Below are 18,386 nucleotides of genomic sequence, written 5' to 3' on the forward strand. Positions count from 1 at the left end.
TGTACTGATAAACCTGTACTCTTTGCAAAATATTTAAACATATCATACTTAAAGACATTATACAGTTCGTCAACGACAACAAACTGCTATGTGAAAATCAACATGGGTTTAGAAAAGGCCGGTCAACGACAACGCAACAGAAACAATCCATGACCTCGCAACCTCTATCAATAACTGCGGACAAACTGACGTTATCTTTCTAGATCTATCAAAAGCTTTTGACTGGGTATCGCACACTAAGTTATTCTGGAAACTTGATAACTTCATTGGTAATTGCAAGGTCACAAAAAGGATTAAAAATTACCTTTCAGACAGGACCCAGTGTACTCACTGCAACGGCTACTCATCCGAACACTCACCTGTTCTATCTGGAGTGCCGCAAGGCAGAGTACTAGCTCCTATTCTTTTACTCATTTTTATTAATGAATTAGCTGAGAACTCGGATGTGACAGTCCGCATGTCCGCAGATGATTGTATAATATATAAAGAAGTCAACAATACTACAGACCAGGTTATTCTGAACAATGCACTTAGAAACGTCATGAACTGGTGCCGATCATGGCAGATGAATATTAATCTAGATAAATCTGTCTGTATGACAATATCAAGCAAAAAGAAGCCTCTGACGTTCACCTATGTAATAGATCAAGTACCGAGTACCTCGGGGTAATTATTTCCACAGGCTCAAAATGTGATAAACAGGTGTCATATATTTCATGTAAGGCCTTTTCCGCTCTTTGCTCGCTAAAACGGTCACTTCGGACTGCTTCACCAAGTACAAAACTATTAGCATATACATTATTAGTTTGCTCAATTCTTGAATATGGTATTATAGGTTGGTTTCCGCACACGAAAAGATGTATTGATAAATTAGAAGCAGTACAAAGGAAAGCAATTAGATTTGTGTACAAGAAGTATCGACACCATGATTCGCCTTCTGAACTCCTTGCGAGAGCAAGTCTTTTCACAATAAACAAACGTGCTGAGCTTCTATGTCTAAAGTTTGCATTCCAGCTCTTAAATAATGAAGTAAACGGAAATAGCCACCAACTCTTATCGTTCTCAGACACCAGGCCCACTAGAACAAAACATAGTAGACACTTGAAAGAGTATAGATTCCACAATGATACATTTAAGTTCTCATTTTTCCCACGGACAATAAAAGAATAGAATGCACTACCTGAACACGTCATTAGTAGTATTTCAACTGATATGTTTGTCTCAAGACTAATTAATTATATTTCTCTACTGCCTTAGCTTGAAAAATCAAATGTATGTATCGGTGTCTTTCATGTTAGTAATTGTTCGTGGTGTTTCTTTTATATGTTTACAGTGTTATTATTACCTTTGTGTATACGAATTGCATATATTGACATGACTTGCAGGAAACTGTCTGTACTGCCTTTATTCTTTGTCCACAATATTTGGAATTGTTATTAACAAAAACTGTTAGCCATGTTTGATACCACTTTCACAGTTGTATTTGTGTCCTGACCCTGCTACAGCCTTATATATAAGGCTAGCCATATGTATTAAATATATAAAAATAAAATAAATTGATAAAATAAATATAATAAAAGAATAGTAATTTCATCGGTGATATAAATTTGTAAACATTCACTTACTAAGTAAACATTCATGTTTCACGCGCGCACAGGCAATCATGAACGCCGTCTTACTCGATGACCGCAGACACTTACTGTCAGCACGTTGGCGTGAGTAACAGTGGCAGGAGCAGCAAGCGAATTGCCCTTTGTGCTACCTAGCTCGCTTCAACACGAACTAAGTAGCGAGAACACAGTGCACAAGAAGCCATCAGTCAGCTCTCTGAGTGCTTAGACTTTCCACCCACCGCCACAGATTGATAAAGCCCATATCACCACGCTCAGCCGCGTCATACACAGCCGTGGCCGGAGCTGGATCCAGCGCTGTGGCGTGGCAGAACACCTTGGATCTAGCTGCCGTTTCGGCACATCGGACACCATATCGGATGCTGAATCATACTCTGTCTTTCCCACTAAATTGGTACAAGCCAAAACACCTCGGATTTGACTGCCAATCCGGCACGTTGGACACTATATTGGAGGCCGCATCAGAGCCCAAATTGTACCGCGTGTGTCCTACTTTTTAGAGATGGCCATGGGGGAAAAAAAAAGAAAAAAAAAAAAGATTGGTCAGAATCTTACCATGCATACTGAATGCACCTCTAACATTGTGCAAACGTTTTGGAACATAAAGTGCATTCATTATGTCAGTAAATGCGGTACATAGTCATTACGAACTCCACCCGCCTTTTTCTGTCTTCTTCCACTACATTACACAGCACTGCACACTTCCACTTGTGGTTTAGTGCATTCTGCATTCTATGCTTTACCGAAGCGATATGCCGAAGTAACTGGTGAAGTTGCAGAGAGTGTTACATAGAGGCTTTAATGCATGTAGCCTCAATACTCCGCCAGCAAGCAGAGCTCCCTTAAAAGAAAAGGCGCATGAGTATTTGTATAAAACTTGACCTGTTTTTGCACTAAGGGAAGGTTTCTTATTTTGCTGACACAATTGTCATTGTGTGGCTTATGCACCGCACTTGTCTGTTGACAATGCCCAAACATGGTGAGGGGCCATTTACCTCAGAGTGTTGTTCGTTTAGCTGGCAGTACATTTGGAGGTCGCCAGTAAGTCCCAATCAGAGGCCTACATTCAAAATTTATCATCACTGTTTTATTGCTAACACAGCTGTTTTCCAAGCATAGTTGATACATGATCACTTCGAACTTATTGTGTCTTCACATGAACGGATACCAAATGAACACAGTTGCTATAATGTAATGTTCCTGCAACTTGTTTGATTACGCTGGAACATGCTGAAACGGCACTCGGTAGCTCAACATATAAGACATATCCCAATTCACAATTCAAACTGCCCTTAATACATAAAGTACCCCGACACAGCAAGTGACCTTCTAAGTGGTGCCTTGGTGCTTTTTCTTCATATGAGTGTTCAAGTGACCAGTCTGCACAAAGGAAATGGAGCAGATTGTGCACCGGAATGGACGCTCGCCCGTGTGGATGCGTAGGTGTTGCTTGAGGTAGCTTTCCCTTGCAAAGGTCTGAGGGCACAAATGGCACTGAAATGGCCGCTCACCTGTGTGGATGCGTAGGTGTTCCTTTAGGGTGTCCTTGCGCGAGAACTTTTGATGGCATGAAGGGCAGTGAAATGGATTTTCGCCGGTGTGGGTGCGTAGGTGGTCCATGAGTCTGTGCTTTTGTGAAAAGCTCCGAAGGCACAAATCGCATTGAAATGGACGCTCGCCTGTGTGGGTCCTGATGTGTTGTTTCAGATTAAACAGTTTTCCTGTTTCATAGTCACAGAAGTCACAGTGGTGGAGGCATCTCTGCTGCAACTTGTCATCTTTGGTAGTTGTTGGAGAGGTAGAATCCCTTGATCCTGCACATAGAAACCAAAATTGCACTTATGCCAAAATCGGTGAACACCAATGCTTGTGCTAACAATTTATTGAAGGGAGAGCACATGGAGTCTAGCGCTTGCCAGTGCTGCCAATTCAGCCAAATAAGAGAGCACAATTCTCATACTATTCTTGCTAAGTTGTCATGGTGTAAGATATCAGAGATATCAAGAAATAGCTTTCATGATATTCTTCATATCAATTACGTAAAAACAATATATATAGAAAAGTGCTGCAAAAAATATATGTTCCTGTGAGCTATTTAGCTTATTTTCTTTCTAAATCTCAAATGTTGTGCAGATACGTTTGTTCTCTTTATTTGCATGTGTTACCCATTGTGGCCATATTGACAGTCACACTTAGTTTTGTGTGCTTCACCAGAGCCTATGCATCGATCATGACAGCAATTAAGTGAAGGTGCCATCATCAAAACAGTAGGGGCATAGAGAATGTGACGTTTCAAGTGAAATTCTGAAATAACCCACTCCTCTGGAAAGGCAAATTCTTTTCAATTGCATGCAATTGATCGTAACACAAACCTATAAAGGAAAAGTAGCCACTTTGCACGATCCATACAGAACTCCATTTTCATTTTGAATAGGATGTACCGGCCTACCTTCCTTGATACAAGAAGAGGCCCGCTTTCGTTATGAAGTCTTGAATTGAGACCAAATGCAATTAGTCGTGCATGCTTAGTTATTACAAGCATTTTGAGGTTTTATGCCGATAATTGGTTATCTGTGCTATTTACTACATAACAGTCAGTGAAATAAAGCTTCTCTGCACAACATCTATGCCCAAGACGTAATACCTAGAACACACAGCAATTAATGCTCAGTGATCAATGTGTCCTCGTAGTGTGGTCAAATGCAGCTTGAGCATTTCCTGTTTATTTTAATTGCATGAAAGACATGAATAATCAATAATCAAGTATGAAGATCTATAATTACCACTGAAGACAATGCACACTACACAAAAAAGTAAACTAGGTATGTCATCTCACAATGCAAGGGCAAGGTTAACTGAGAACAAGGAATGGTCTTCATCAGTGCACTCCACAATGACGTCTACTGTGGAGAATACAATTAACAATGTGCCATAGTTTATCATTGCTCTTACCACACAAAAGAATATAGCACAATTTATTTATTGATTGATTTATGAGAGTACCCACAGCGTTTTTACATCATTCGATTGGAGGGGGGGGAGGGGAACAAAGAAAGGTAAGAAGACAAGCACGTGAATCAATACACAAAACAAGGCTAGCATTAGTAGTCTGAAATGAGTGAGCAACAATAAATTGTACTCGAAATCAAGAAAATAGACAAATAGATAAATAAACAATGCTGTGCACATCATGGGTAAGGCGAAAAGAAGGAAGAAAATGCATTACGAAGAAGAAAAAGTGACTATGTACACGTCTACCAATAAAGCAAGGATACTTCATTCAAGGTACGACATCCTGCGGCAAACAATTTCAATCATAGATTGTTCTGAGCAAAAAATATTTGATTTGCATCCTATCTCTAATTTTGTAAGTATGATCTATACATGAGGAGACATAATCGAGCCTGAGTAGGTACTTTTTGCGAATAATACCAGTCTTGGAATCATATTATGAAAACATTTTAATCAAAATTTTGCCAGCGCTTTCCATAGAACTAGACACGCTAGAATGTGTAGAGTAATTAGCAAATATAAATGTGCAAACCTGATTTTGTAATCTTTCCAACTTGTCTACCTGAATTTTTAACTGGGTGTCCCAGACGCACTAAGCGCATTCAAGTATAGGTCTTACGTTTGACTAGTATAGTAGTTCTTTAGTATTCAAAGGTAGACATTATTACATTTCTATATAAGAATAATAGTGTGCGTGAAGCCTTGCATGTTAAGTATATCAAGTGACGGCAACATCAAAGTTAACAAGTTAAGTACAGACGTAACTATATACAACAGGCATTCTGCAGCATAAAATAATGTAATTGTATCAGTCATTTTTAAACAGCGAAAAAAAAAAAAAAACACGGACAAGGGAGAACATGGGACAGCGCTCGTCCCGTGTTCTGTTTTGTCCAATTTTTTTTGGCGCTATTTAAAAATGAATGATCCGTACCAACTAGCTCGCACCCAAACCCTTCCGAGTCATGAATTGTATAAGTTCAGAATTTTCATTTCTAAATCATTAAAATGATAGTGCTCAATTTTACCCAAACAGAGGCATTATTGCATGATACAACCATAGCAAACTAAGCACATCTAATTCTTGAAGTTTGCGAAAAAAAAATATGCGTGCGTAAATTTATTTTGGCGTCAAGGAACTGTCTGTTCTATTAGAGAGTGGCACAAATGCGATTCTGGAAGAATCCTTCTGGGAGATAGTAAACAAAACTGGCGCATAGTCTAGCTGTTTCTAGAATGCTTTTCTGTACTGCATATACAGTGAAACCTCAATATAACAAAGTCGGTAAATCGACACTTTACTTCATTATAACAAAATTTCATTATATTCATAATTTGACTTCTTGTGCAAATAAGTACAGCCGCTGACAGGTTTTTCTTCTGCAAAAGGGGGTGGAATGTTTCCGAATTATTGGGCATTCGGAAGAAACAAATTTCAAGAAAACAAAAAATCTTTTAGTTTAATTTGAGCATTGGTGGCCAAAGACACTGTTTCGTGCTGCGTCAACGATATCTTCACATCGGCGGTATGAAGTGCCTGTGAAGATTTCGCGTCCACTCCACCGCTGCGGCCGATAGTTTTGTCGACAGTGAGGCAACACTATCACGAAGAGGGCAGAGAAAGGGGAACTGATGCTTCATCCATTTCTGGCTTCAATGTGACTACAAAACTTCAGATTACACAACCTCCAGCAGTAATTGCGCTGGAAGACAGCACATGAAGCCACGGCCATCTCGGCTCACCCAATGTTGACCTCCAAGACTGGGCGCGCAGGCCCCCTATGTGGTCAGCCATACTGACAGTTGGGCAAAAACAGAAGACGCACGCCCATCATACTCACACAACCTGCAACCCCCCCCCCCCCCCCCTAGCTACGTGCATGACATTCTCGTGCACTCTTGCCCCCCATGTGAAAACAGTGTCAATCAAGCCACCATCCTTCTCAGGTCACTCTTGCACTGACTTTCGCACCAACAACATGCGGCACTCGATAGGATCTTATTGCAAGAAGGTCTTACAGGTATGCCGCTGTGCCTTGGCAGCTGCTTTTTGCAGCGCAGTGCTCTATTTCAGAGGTGCGCGAGCAAGCAGCTGCATGTAATACAACTATGTGAAGATCACCTCGGTCTGTGACGGTTCACATTTATTGCCTCGATATTGCTTCGCGGCGACAGTGATGTTTCATTATATTGAAATCTTGTATAAAGCCGTTCGTTATATTGAGCTTCAAGATACATGGTGTTCTAAATACAAAAAGTTATAAAAGGGTAAATATTTTGTTATATCGAGGATTTCGTCATACTCAGGTTTAACTGTATATTATTGCACAGCTCAGTCAAAATACAGTTTCATACAAATGTACCCGGAAAAATATGGCCCACCGGTGGCTGCAGCACTGCCGGTAATGTAGCTGAACCAACAGAGGCTTAAAATAAGAACATGGACCTTAACACTCAGCTCAAAATTCTAATTACCAATCACCATCTCAATGGCAATAAAGAAATAATGTTCAAGTGCCATCAATAAACTTTTCTCAGAGCATCATAAAGAGTAATATATTAATGATACCAAAAGATTAGGTACTATTAGTGCAAGCATTAAAATATCAACAAAAATTAACAATGCATATTCACTAAACAATCATTTATTCAGCCCTGTGAAACACTCACTGTCAGTGGAATTGCCAATTAAAATATTCAATTGTAGTAAGGGAATGCCTAGGCACATGAAGAAGTCATAAGAAGATATGCTCCAAGAATACGTATGTCGTACAAAATACAGGCAAGAAAACGTGAGACTAACAAAAAGAAAAGATCACATTATGTCATGCACCAACAACAAAACTGAAAGCACACACACGTGCAGGAAAATTCACAAAGCGACGACTACTAACAAAAACAAATATCATAAGTTGTAAAAATGTAGTATATAGTGGGAGTGCAAATACAATATTTTCAATCTACCAGTGAAACACACGTAGGCAGGAAAAGAGTGACACAAATGCGTTATCAACAGTAAACTCCGAAGTGTAGCATTAATTATAGGTACAATACTACAGAACAGCCTTTGTCAAAAGGAAGAATAAAGAAGCGCAAACTTGACACAGACATAAAAAAAGGTCTACACACATATGCAAATGCACTTATGTTTTTTTTTTTTCGGTCCATGTCCAGTTTGCCATTAGTCTTCCTCATGAAATACAAGCATTCCTAAACAGCCCGCTGATTACATAGTCAAAATGATCAGAATTGAGGAGCTTCTGCTGCAAATCTTGGTTCTTGTAAGGTGGCGATGATGCCTTGCTGCAACAAGCTAAAAAGAAAGTAACCAGATAAGCCATTTGTGCAGCACTGTTTCCAATTGCTGGTGTTCTAAAAATAAATTTTTTTAATCAGATCTTAAACAAACATTCGAGAAAAAAAAACAACCTCTGAATATCGAAAACCAAACATTTCAAGTTTCTGTACAAATTAAAATATAAAGGTTCCATGGAGTAGGTTTGGCAACAAAGGCTTAGTTATATTACATCTGATGCATACTTCAGGTCAACTGATGCTTCTAAATGAGAAAAAAGGAAAAGTTGATATCTAGTGCACCATGAGAGTGACAGTACTTAAAGAAACAGCATGCATCCAGATGCTCGTAGTGCAGTGTAGGGTTCATTGAAGGAGTTAAAAGCAATACTAAAGCACTCCACATTAATTGGAAGGAATCGAAACACGGTGAGACTTGTGAAATGATTAACTGCTTCGTCGAGACTGCGACAGTACATTTACAGGCTGTCTAGGGCGAAACCTTCTTATTTACTGAATAATAATTCTTCTTATTTACTGCGCATAATGAGTGGCTTCACATGTTTGCCTGGGAAGATGTGTGTCGGCACAACAACCGGTGGTTTTTCTGCAGCGGATTAATTCGAATGTCTCCACTTGCATCCATATAGCAAGAAAATATTTTGAATCTGTCGTAGAGATGCTGTGAACATGTGAGCCAAATATTACCGCACTGTATGCAGTATAAGATTCACAATCTTGTGTCAAAAACGGCGAAAAATTGCTTGCCCTCGCTTCCGCAATGCCATCATGTTGAAACCAGCAGGCCGACCAACGCTATTGGCTGATTTCATCATCACGAGAGCATCTCAGTAATACACAACTGCTACTTTTGAGTTAAAAATAAATGCAAGATATGTATGTCTGCGATCTAAAAAATCACAGAGATCGTTTCATCTTTGCTCGTGGCTTCTGAGATGGCGTTGGCGTGCTGTGTGGCGTAGATTACCACGGCCATCACGGAGTGCCGCAACGCTCAATTTTTGGCCGGGGCTTTGCTCTCTTGGCTTCTCCAGTGTGTAGCTCCAGTGCGCTGCCGAAGACGAAAAGAGAGAGCAAGCCAGGTATCGGTGCTATAAGTACACCTGTAGTTGAAGGAAGCGAAAAGTTTTACCGGCATGAGATTCTCAAGGTGACGTCCTTTAATAGAGAGGCCATTCTATGTATAGAAAAGTGTTTCAGAGCCCTTTCAAATATACCACCCGATCAAGTGTGTGGTTCAGTGCACAAAAACAAAACTGTCCCACAAAGTGTTATGCGCATTTAAATCTCTGACAACTACGTATGGCTCGGAAAGTTCATCAATGTAGCTATTAAATTCACCTTTATAAGTTGCTAATTGGGAGGAATGTATACAGTTAAACCTGGATATAACGAAATTGACAAATTCCCGAAAAACTTCGTTATAAAGAGGATTTCGTTATATGCAGGTTCAGCACGAAAATTCGAAAAAGAAACGCTTACCGTATTTACTCGATTCTAACGCGCCCTCAATTGTAACGCGCACCCGTTTTTCGTTTTCGTCGAAGCACTTATCCTTGGAATGTCACATCAGGTACCGGATGCGTGGACGCGTGGCGTTTCGCACAAGCGCGAGGCATCGGAAACGAAGAGCGAGCGTCATGATGGCGTCGTATAGTGTTACAGTAGAACCTCGCTGTTACGTTCCCGGGGGCTGCGTTTTCCCGGCTGTTACGTCGTTTTCGACCGGTCCCAGCACATCTCCCATAGAACCCAATGCATTGGTAACCCCGCTGTTGCGTCGCAACTGTGGGACCGTTCCCGCATCATACGTTGCGAACTGCCACCCCGCGCCGGCCCGAGAGGCCATTTTGACTTTTCATGTCGCTTGGCTTGGTGGCTTGACGATGGCATTGGCCGCCCAAAGTGCCGGGGGTGACAAATATGACGTATTTTCGGTTTCCGCCAGCAAAAGTATGGCCCTTGAGATCCATATTTGCTATTTATAAAGATGGTGTCTATGACGCATAATGGCCCTAAACTTGGTTTTGGCTCATAGATATTCCGTATACCACGCTAGCGGCAAAAAACGCGCGCGTCATGCCACGAGCGGCAATTTGCCGCGCGTCAGCGCCTTGCCGCAAGGCCACCGTGGCACGCGCGTCTCGCCGCGCGGCAGCGCGATAAGATCTCGCGCGTTCGGAGAGCGCGGGAGATCTGGCTCCGTGACGTCACCCTCGTCGCTCTTGATTGGTTCTTCATCTCGCGGCACGCGGCATTTGCCGCAGAAATGAGTCTCGAACCCATTTCGCGCGGCACGCCGCAAGACCCCCGATTCCTGCCGCTTTTGCCGCTAGCGTGGCCGTAAGTCCAAGGGCGATAACGCTTTCGCCGCGCGCCGTATGCTGTATGTGCGAGTGCGTGCGACGGGAGCCGACGACCGCGTCTAAATCTCGCGCGCGCAAGGAAAGCAGGGAGGAAGCGCGCCTTGTTCCGTTGCGCTCGAGGCACCGGCGAGGGAGAGAGGGATAGCGGGGCGGCATTGTGCTGTACTCTGGCATCAACTGCGTACTTCGCGGCGGCGCGCGGTTGCACAGGCAGTATCACAGAACACCCATACATGGCCGTATCTTGAAAGCGATCTGCGTTGGGGCAGAGTCTAGCAGTGTAGGTGCGTCGGCGGCTCGTAGCTTTGTGCATGCTGTGTGTTCTCGGTGCTCAGTTTGCGTTGAAGCGATAGACAACCACACGAAGGTCACTTCGCTCGCTTCTCCAGCGGCGCTTCCACACGCCGCCAGCGTTTGACAGTGCGCGTCCGCGCTCATCGAGTCTGATGTGCCACAGCGTGTACCAGTGCGTCGGCAACATATCAACTGGAAAAGGAGAGAGTGCCGGCTTGTCGGGCTAGGCCAGCTGCAGCAAGCGGCAGGATCAGATTTGAATGAAGGGAGGGGGAAAGGTCACGCCCGCGGTGGCAAGATCGACGGGAAGAGGGATGCGCAGGCCCGCCTTGCACACGCACGCACGCACACGTGCGCTCGCTTCGCATTCCATAGCGGCGGAGAAGGTGCTTCCAGTTGCTGCTCGCGCAAAAATGACAAAATTTGGGGCGAAATCTCAAGGTGGTCGGAGGGGCAAATTCGTTATATCGAGGGGGTCTCCCGCTGCCACTTCGCTACGTGGAGGTCTCAAATACATGCGCTTCTATGGAGTAACGGCGGGGAATAGAAAAACTTCGTTATATCCAGGGATTCGTTATATGGAGGTTCGTTATAAGCAGGTTTAACTGTATATGCTGATAGTGACTAGTTTATTAAACAACACCACTTGGACAGCAACTGCCTCTAGTGGCGTATGAAGTTTTAATTCCCGGCAGGTTACATCTCTATCGACAGTAATAGACACACTGCCACATGACGCAACTCCAGTTGTGTCATCTCAGTAGCAATACTCTTTTGCCTCAATTGCCACAATTTGTTTCTCATTTCCAGGAAGTGCAGGACCGCGACAATGTGGCGTGCTCCCCATCACAGTTTACACAATGTAGTGCGTTTTTGCAGGATCCAGCTGTATGTTTGCGTGCACTGCATTTAGCACGGGTCTTAAACAAATCTTAGGCATTTAAAGCCACACAGACGGTCAGTAATGTACAGCCTTATTCGGATCTTAATGTAACCTGCCTCGATGGTTTCTGGCAGCACACTGGAACTGAATCCATTCTTGGCCAGCTCACACACAAACAAAACGCAAGAAAGAAGACAGGACAAGCGCTGGAGCGGTGTCCTCTCAAAATTCTCACATTCGTGGAACCAAATGTGACACTTATGTGCTTAGTGTCAATTTCTTTCCCTCTGCGGCTCATGTTGATTCATTTTACGCGAATAACATTTTTTTACTTACATTCTTGCAGAAGTTCAGTCTCGGTCAGCTCCATCAAATCACTGGAAACGACACCGCGGATGCCATTCATGGCGCGGTGTGGGGTCACTAAAAGGCACTAGGTTACGAAGTTTTTTATATTGTTTTTATATGAAGTTCCAAGAGAAGGTTACTACTGGCCAGTTTCAATGCCTTATAGCCTGGGCCAATAGTTTGAGTAAGACATTTGAATTACCTATTTTTAAATCAGACACGAACCTTGCCAATTACCGCTCACTTTCCCTTACAAGCATCTCCTCAAAATTACTAGGCCATATCATGGCCTCAAGCCTAATGAAACACCTGGAAGCAATTAATTTTTTCTACCCATTTCAGCATGGTTTCCGAAAGCACTCATTGTGTGAATCCCAACTCACCGAATTCACCCACGACATTCTGCTTATCGTGGACAGGAACCTGCTGATCGACGCCGTTTTCTTTGATTATTCAAAAGCTTTTGACAAGGTGCCTCACAAGTACTGACTGCAAAAACTATCTGGGCTTGGAATCTGCAATAACTTACTCAGATGGATTGAACAATTCCTATCGAGGTGCACACAATACACTTCCACAATCACCGCTAACCTCTGACCGATGTGACTTCGGGCATCCCTCAGGGCGCCTGTCTGTCCCCTTTATTATTTATAATCTATGTGAACGACTTGCCTACTAGCATACATTGTAAACTATGACTTTTCGCAGACGACTGCATAGCTTATAACACTGTGACTCCTCCGACGATGTTCTTTGCCTGCAGCGTGACCTCGATGATATCTCATCATGGTGCGAAAAATGGCACATGCCTCTCAACTTATTGAAATGCAAATCGATGTCTTTTACCCGAAAGCGCAGTCCCTTTCAGTCCACTTATTGCAGTAGCTCTGTCAACATCAGCACCACTTCATCTTACAAGTACCTAGGTCTTATTTTTACGTCATCGCTCTTTTGGATAACACATCTCGAAACAATACGTTGCAAAGCTGCGCGCTCACTAGGGTATCTACAAAGAAATTTTAAAAAGGCATCCCCAGAAGTAAAAAAGTTGGCATATGTGGCATTTGTCCGTCCCCAACTCGAATTTGCTTCCGCTGTCTGGCATCCATCTCAAGATTATCTAGCTGCATTATTGGAATCCGTTCAAAACCGAGCCACCCGCTTCATCACTTCACAATATATGTCACATTACACTAGTGTCATTTCCTTGAAGCAAACAACAGGTCTGCCAACACTGAAGTCACGCTGCATCATATCACGTCTTTGTTTGCTGCACTCCTTCTTTTACAATCCATGCTTAAGGCACCACCTTCTTAAACCACCACTGCGAACTTCCTCTCACATAAGTCACAGCTCTGCCATAGCATGTTTACCCAGCCGCTCATCTGCCATGACCACTTCCTTCTTTCCTGATGCAAATGTTTATTGGAATGTGCTTCCTGAACACTTCGCTACCTGTACTGACCGCTAAAAATTTCGTGAATACCTAATAACAATGCACTTTCAATAACTTTCCATTCCGTGTGTACATCGTTCAAGAACTCATCATAAACCACTCGGAATAGTCTACCCTTGTCAACCCTCCCACCTCGTGTATTTTTTTTTGTTAGCAAATGCATTGCCGTGTTGCTTCTTTAATTTGTAATTTTTGTTTGATTGTTTCAAGTCGTACAAAACCAGCAATGTTTCTTTTTTTCTAGTTGTTTTGTACGAAAGCACTCTTCCACATGCTTATATTTCACCCCCTTGTGTAATGCCTTCGGGCCTTCAAGGTGATAATAAATGAAATGAAATGGCGAAAGGCAAGATCATTCTTGGTGTCTTTCCTGATTTCTGAGAGTGAAATAACTGACAGCAGGGGAAGTTTTTCAGTGTTTTGGCCAAAAAAATTACATACTTCTTTGGTGTGACCTCGTGTATAGGGCGATCAGGGAGATTGGGAAAAGAACTATCGATAGGAAATCTTCAGTTCTCTGCAGTACTGTCAGCTACCTTCCGTGAAGCCCAATGCAGGGACACCGATGGCCTTATATAAAAAACAAGTCCTCTGGACGCAAACTGTGCGTTCCTGCTATAACCAAATCGGTACAGCCAAGGTTGGTTGTCAAAAGGAAGAGACGACAGGAAAGACTGAAAGGGAGAGAGAAAGAAGATTCAAGAGGAGTCCTCTGGAAAAGGCGACTACCGATTTTCCCCGGATGGGTGGCCGGGGATGCCGTCTATGTGAAGCTGAGACGAAAGAGGTGTGTTGCCAAGCACTCGGCATTGGCTGACCCACCAGGATCCCCTTTTCCGTGTACACAGCTAAGCTGCGCAAGGCTGCAAGCGGGAAGGTCCGACTCCCTTGTGCTCGGGTTCGTGGTGTCGCAACGCACCAAACGCCTGCTGAAGCAGACGCCCCTGCGGGAAGCATAGCACTGTTGCGTTGTACTTTGCTGCATGACGATTTTGGGAGGCATATTTTTCTCCTTCCTCCCCCATTTTCATATATTGTTTATTTATTACTACATCCAGCATGAATCATATATTTAAAGCAGAATTTTTTATCGCACGTGAATCCCAACACAAGTTATTCTGGTTGCATTATTGTATAACATTTTATTTTTGCATTGTGTCCCACCTGATCTACTTATATTTATTCTTGCAGACATTGCCTGCATGCAACAAAAAAAGAAAAGAAAAAGAAAGACTAGAACTGAGGCTGACCAGAATGCTCTAAGGAAGCTTTTGCACAATTCTTCACCGCAGCTTGTGCATCTCATGCACATATTATGGGAAACAAACTTAAACTATAGATGTCTACACTCAAAATGCCCCACTATTTATTTTAAACCTTGATTCAGTAGTTGACAAGCTCACATTCTGCAACTGTGCTATACAGTACATGATACGCATCATTACAAACGTTTCCTCAACTTCACATGAGCCGTAGTTGCAGCATTTGACCATTATACAAAGATTGTTAAATTTTAAATAAAAGCAACAGTAACAATGTTATCTAGAATGAAGTGTGGATTATGCATGTGGCGAACAAGATGCCACATAGTATTGATGCTGATGACAGGAGTGACATAGTGGATATTTCGAAGTTGGGATGATTCCAGAATTATTCCACATATTTAAACACTTCGAATGAAATGGGAATAGAATAATGGCACCAATGGGGCAGAATCAATCGGAATAGAACTGCCAGGCACATAGTCCTGGAGCAATAAATGTTGATTTTAGGCGTGGGTACAAAACCTACAACTTTACCAATAAGACTAAAGTAGATCTCGCCAATTTGTTGCACTATTCATTTTTCACTCAATACCAGCTGTTTAGGTATGTTCCCATAGGGGACTACCCAGCTGCTGCAATAATTATAAAGAAAACCATATTCTACAAATGGTACACTATGACCCGAAAACCTTCATGCATTACAGGGATAAAGTGCATTTCAATGGGTCATGGACTGCCCCCTGGGCTTGGTGAAAAAACACAGTCCGTGGATAGCATACGCCAAATTTTGCAGTCGTGCACGGTACGTGGAGCTTACAAGCGGAGCATGAAGTCACTCTTTTTTGAAATACTTTCTATTCAAACAAGATCTCTTTGCCCGTTTCAAAGCTGCCAGCTGCTTGCGAATGACGTCATATGCAAGAGTCCCATGGACAGCTGATAATGGCAGAGAGCTGACATTAATCAAGAAGGGCATTTGGATCAGTGTGCTTCATCAGAGTGTTACTGTGTCTATTTACTGACGCAGTTTATTAAACAGGCTGAAGTAAGCCAATATTTGTGTTTCAAATTGCGATAAGGATTACATAGGTCAGAAATGATGATGAATGTAGTGTTTTGTGGCGCAAGGGCTAGTATGGCCAAAGTGCGCCAGGCCAGTGAGTTCGAAGTGAGGCGATGAACTACGAGAGGTGGATGTGACGGGGCTGTAAAGGGGCCTAAAAATAGGCGCTGTAAAGTGCATAAAACCTATTTGCAATAAAATTATGGCAGTGTCACAAACGCTAACAACGGCGCCGAAACGTCTGGAAGAGACTCGACGGAGCGACGTTAACCGGAGGGAGAGAGAGAGAGAGAGCACACGCGCGCGCCGAGACACCTTCTCACCCGGCGAGTCGACAGACATTACTACCGCGTGAGCGTACACCAACAGGATGAGTCATCACCCCCCCTCGAGAATGTTCCGACTCTAGTTCCGACAGCGGCGGTCGAAGGTACGAGAAAAGACTCGAAGCTTCCCCAGGCTTTGGCCATGCTACGAGATCACGACACCGATAAGAATGTTTGAGAACGCCTGTGGAAGCTATATAACCGCCGTGCGAGAATCGTTTAGTAGAATTCGGGAATTCAGGAGTGCAGTCCGCACCGGTGAAGTGATGTAACGTGAAGACCGAGCGTCTGCGGAAGAAGGGGATTCCCCGGCAAGCTAGTCGACGAGTTCATCGAGCGTCTGCATTTCCGGAAGAAGTTCTTTCTTCGAGATTTGCTCGAGCTACGCCGAGATCGTCTGACTCCAAGACCAACCAGCACGGTGAATACGATTGGACACTTAGTGTTCCTATTTATTTTGTACTTTACGTGTTGGACTCTTAGTGCTTGTCGTTAATTATCTTCTTGTGTTTGTTAATACCCATCTGATTTGTATTGGGTTGTATCTAGCCTAAGTGTGCAAGTGTGTGTGTAACTGCCTTGTGTGTAGAATATATTTTGTTGTGTTTTGACAACTCTGGGCTCTGACTCGGTCTTTGGACAGCAACCGGCGTTCGCTGGCGCACCAGAGGGCCCACTCTTAATTGTCCTTGCTTTCGTGGGATTATTTTCGGAAGCTGATAAGTCGGCTTTGGAATTTGGTCCCGCGTCTGCGCCTCGTTCACGGGGTCTGTGACAATATTTCTGGCGTCCGCGACAGGACCTTTCTGGTGCAAATTGTGTGTCCATAGTAGGGAGAAAGAGCCTAGGGTCGTTTACATTGCTATTGTAAACGATTTTGAGTGTTGCATCACGTTTCGCTAACTTGTGTGCAGAGAGCAGTTTGATAGTTGAAATCTAGGCAGATATTTTTTGCACGCGGCTAGATTTTTGAAGCGCATTATGGATCTCGAGAAATTAGTTGCCCTTGGTGAGAAGATGGGTCTTTCCGGAGCGGAACTACGGAAGTGGGTTAGCCAGAAGGAAAAAGAAGCTTTAGAAAGAGAGAGAGAGAGGCTAGCGGCTGAAAGGGGCAAAGAAGAAAGAGAAGCAAAGGAGCGAGAAAGAGAGGTGATGGAGCGAAAAGAAGAAAGAGAGGCGAAGGAGCGACAGATAAAAGAAGAAAGAGAGGAGAGGGAGCGACAGAGGGAAGCTGAAATAGCTGAGAGAGAAAGACAAAGACAGCACGAGTTAGAACTGGAACGACTTCGTTTGCAGCAGCGCACAGATGCTCCCGCTCAGGCAAGGGTCGATAGCACTGAAAGGGAATTAAGAAACTAGCTTCTGTCTGAACCCAAGCAAACTGCTTGTGGAATTTGATGAAAGAAAAGATGATCAGGATGCTTACTTGCACAGATTTCAGACAGTTGCTAAAAGCCAGAATTGGCCAGAGGATCAATGGGCCACTGCGTTGAGCACGTGTTTAAGTGGCGAAGCACTTAGTGTGTACGGTAGGCTGACGCCAACCGATGCCTCCAATTATGGAAGGGTGAAAGCTGCTTTACTGAAGAGATTTAGGTTCACCGTAGAAGGCTTCCGAGATAAGTTTAGGACTGGAAAGCCCACCGATGGCGAGACTGCCACGCAATTTGCCGCGCGGCTCAGTCACTATTTTGATAGGTGGACCGAACTTTCAGAGACTGCACAGGAGTACGGTGCGCTTAGAGAGCTTCTAATCAAGGAGCAATTCCTCATCAGTTGTCACCCGCGCCTGTCACTGTATCTAAAAGAAAGGAAAGCTAAATCGCTTCAAGACATGTTGGAATTGGCAGACCAATTTTTGGAAGCACAGGGAGGCACCAATCTCTCCAAGATCAAAAAAGAGGAGCCAGAGGACTCAAAGAAACCGACATCCGTTGAAAGAAGAAACCCTCAGAAGCCTGTTCCGAGGTGTTATCTTTGTAACCGACTGGGCCACCATGCTAGCAATTGTCGGACCAATTTTACGCGCCCCAATGATGTCAAATGTTTTAAATGTGGGCGAACTGGGCACAAAGCCGATACATGTCGCAACGGAGTGAAAGAAATTCCTCAAGCCTCCTGTGTGTATGCCCCGCCAAAACAACAAGAAGACGTAAACGCCGAATTTGTCGAACTCCGAGACAGAAAAAGAATTCCGGTCGTTAATGCGGTGATGACACAATGCCCAGAATTTCCTGTTAAGGGAATGCCTGTGCTTGCCGGAAAAATGGCAGGAAAAGAAATTACGGTGTTACGAGATACCGGCACCAGAACAGTGATGGTGCGAAGGGACTTAGTCAAAGACGAAGAGCTCACGGGCGAAACCAGTTTGGTCTACCTAGTCGATGGTACGGCTAGGAAGCTTGCCGAAGCCAAAATTGAGGTCGA

General features: G+C 43.5%; 1 protein-coding gene and 1 long non-coding RNA gene across 3 annotated transcripts in view; one reads left to right on the plus strand and one right to left on the minus strand.

Annotated features, from left to right (window-relative positions):
- Nucleotides 1-18,386, minus strand: part of LOC125940694 (zinc finger protein 501-like) — a 170,796-nt gene that overhangs the window by 67,686 nt on the left and 84,724 nt on the right. Inside the window, exon 5 of the mRNA XM_049657136.1 lies at nucleotides 3,311-3,445. Within this exon, the coding sequence (XP_049513093.1) occupies nucleotides 3,311-3,445 (135 nt within the window). The remainder of the gene's footprint in view (nucleotides 1-3,310; nucleotides 3,446-18,386) is intronic.
- LOC125940695 (uncharacterized) overlaps nucleotides 1-18,386 on the plus strand; it is a 114,085-nt gene that overhangs the window by 43,198 nt on the left and 52,501 nt on the right. The gene's annotated exons all lie outside the window — the stretch shown is intronic.

Source organism: Dermacentor silvarum, chromosome 10 (assembly GCF_013339745.2).
Source record: "Dermacentor silvarum isolate Dsil-2018 chromosome 10, BIME_Dsil_1.4, whole genome shotgun sequence".
Taxonomy (NCBI): Eukaryota; Metazoa; Arthropoda; class Arachnida; order Ixodida; family Ixodidae; genus Dermacentor; species Dermacentor silvarum.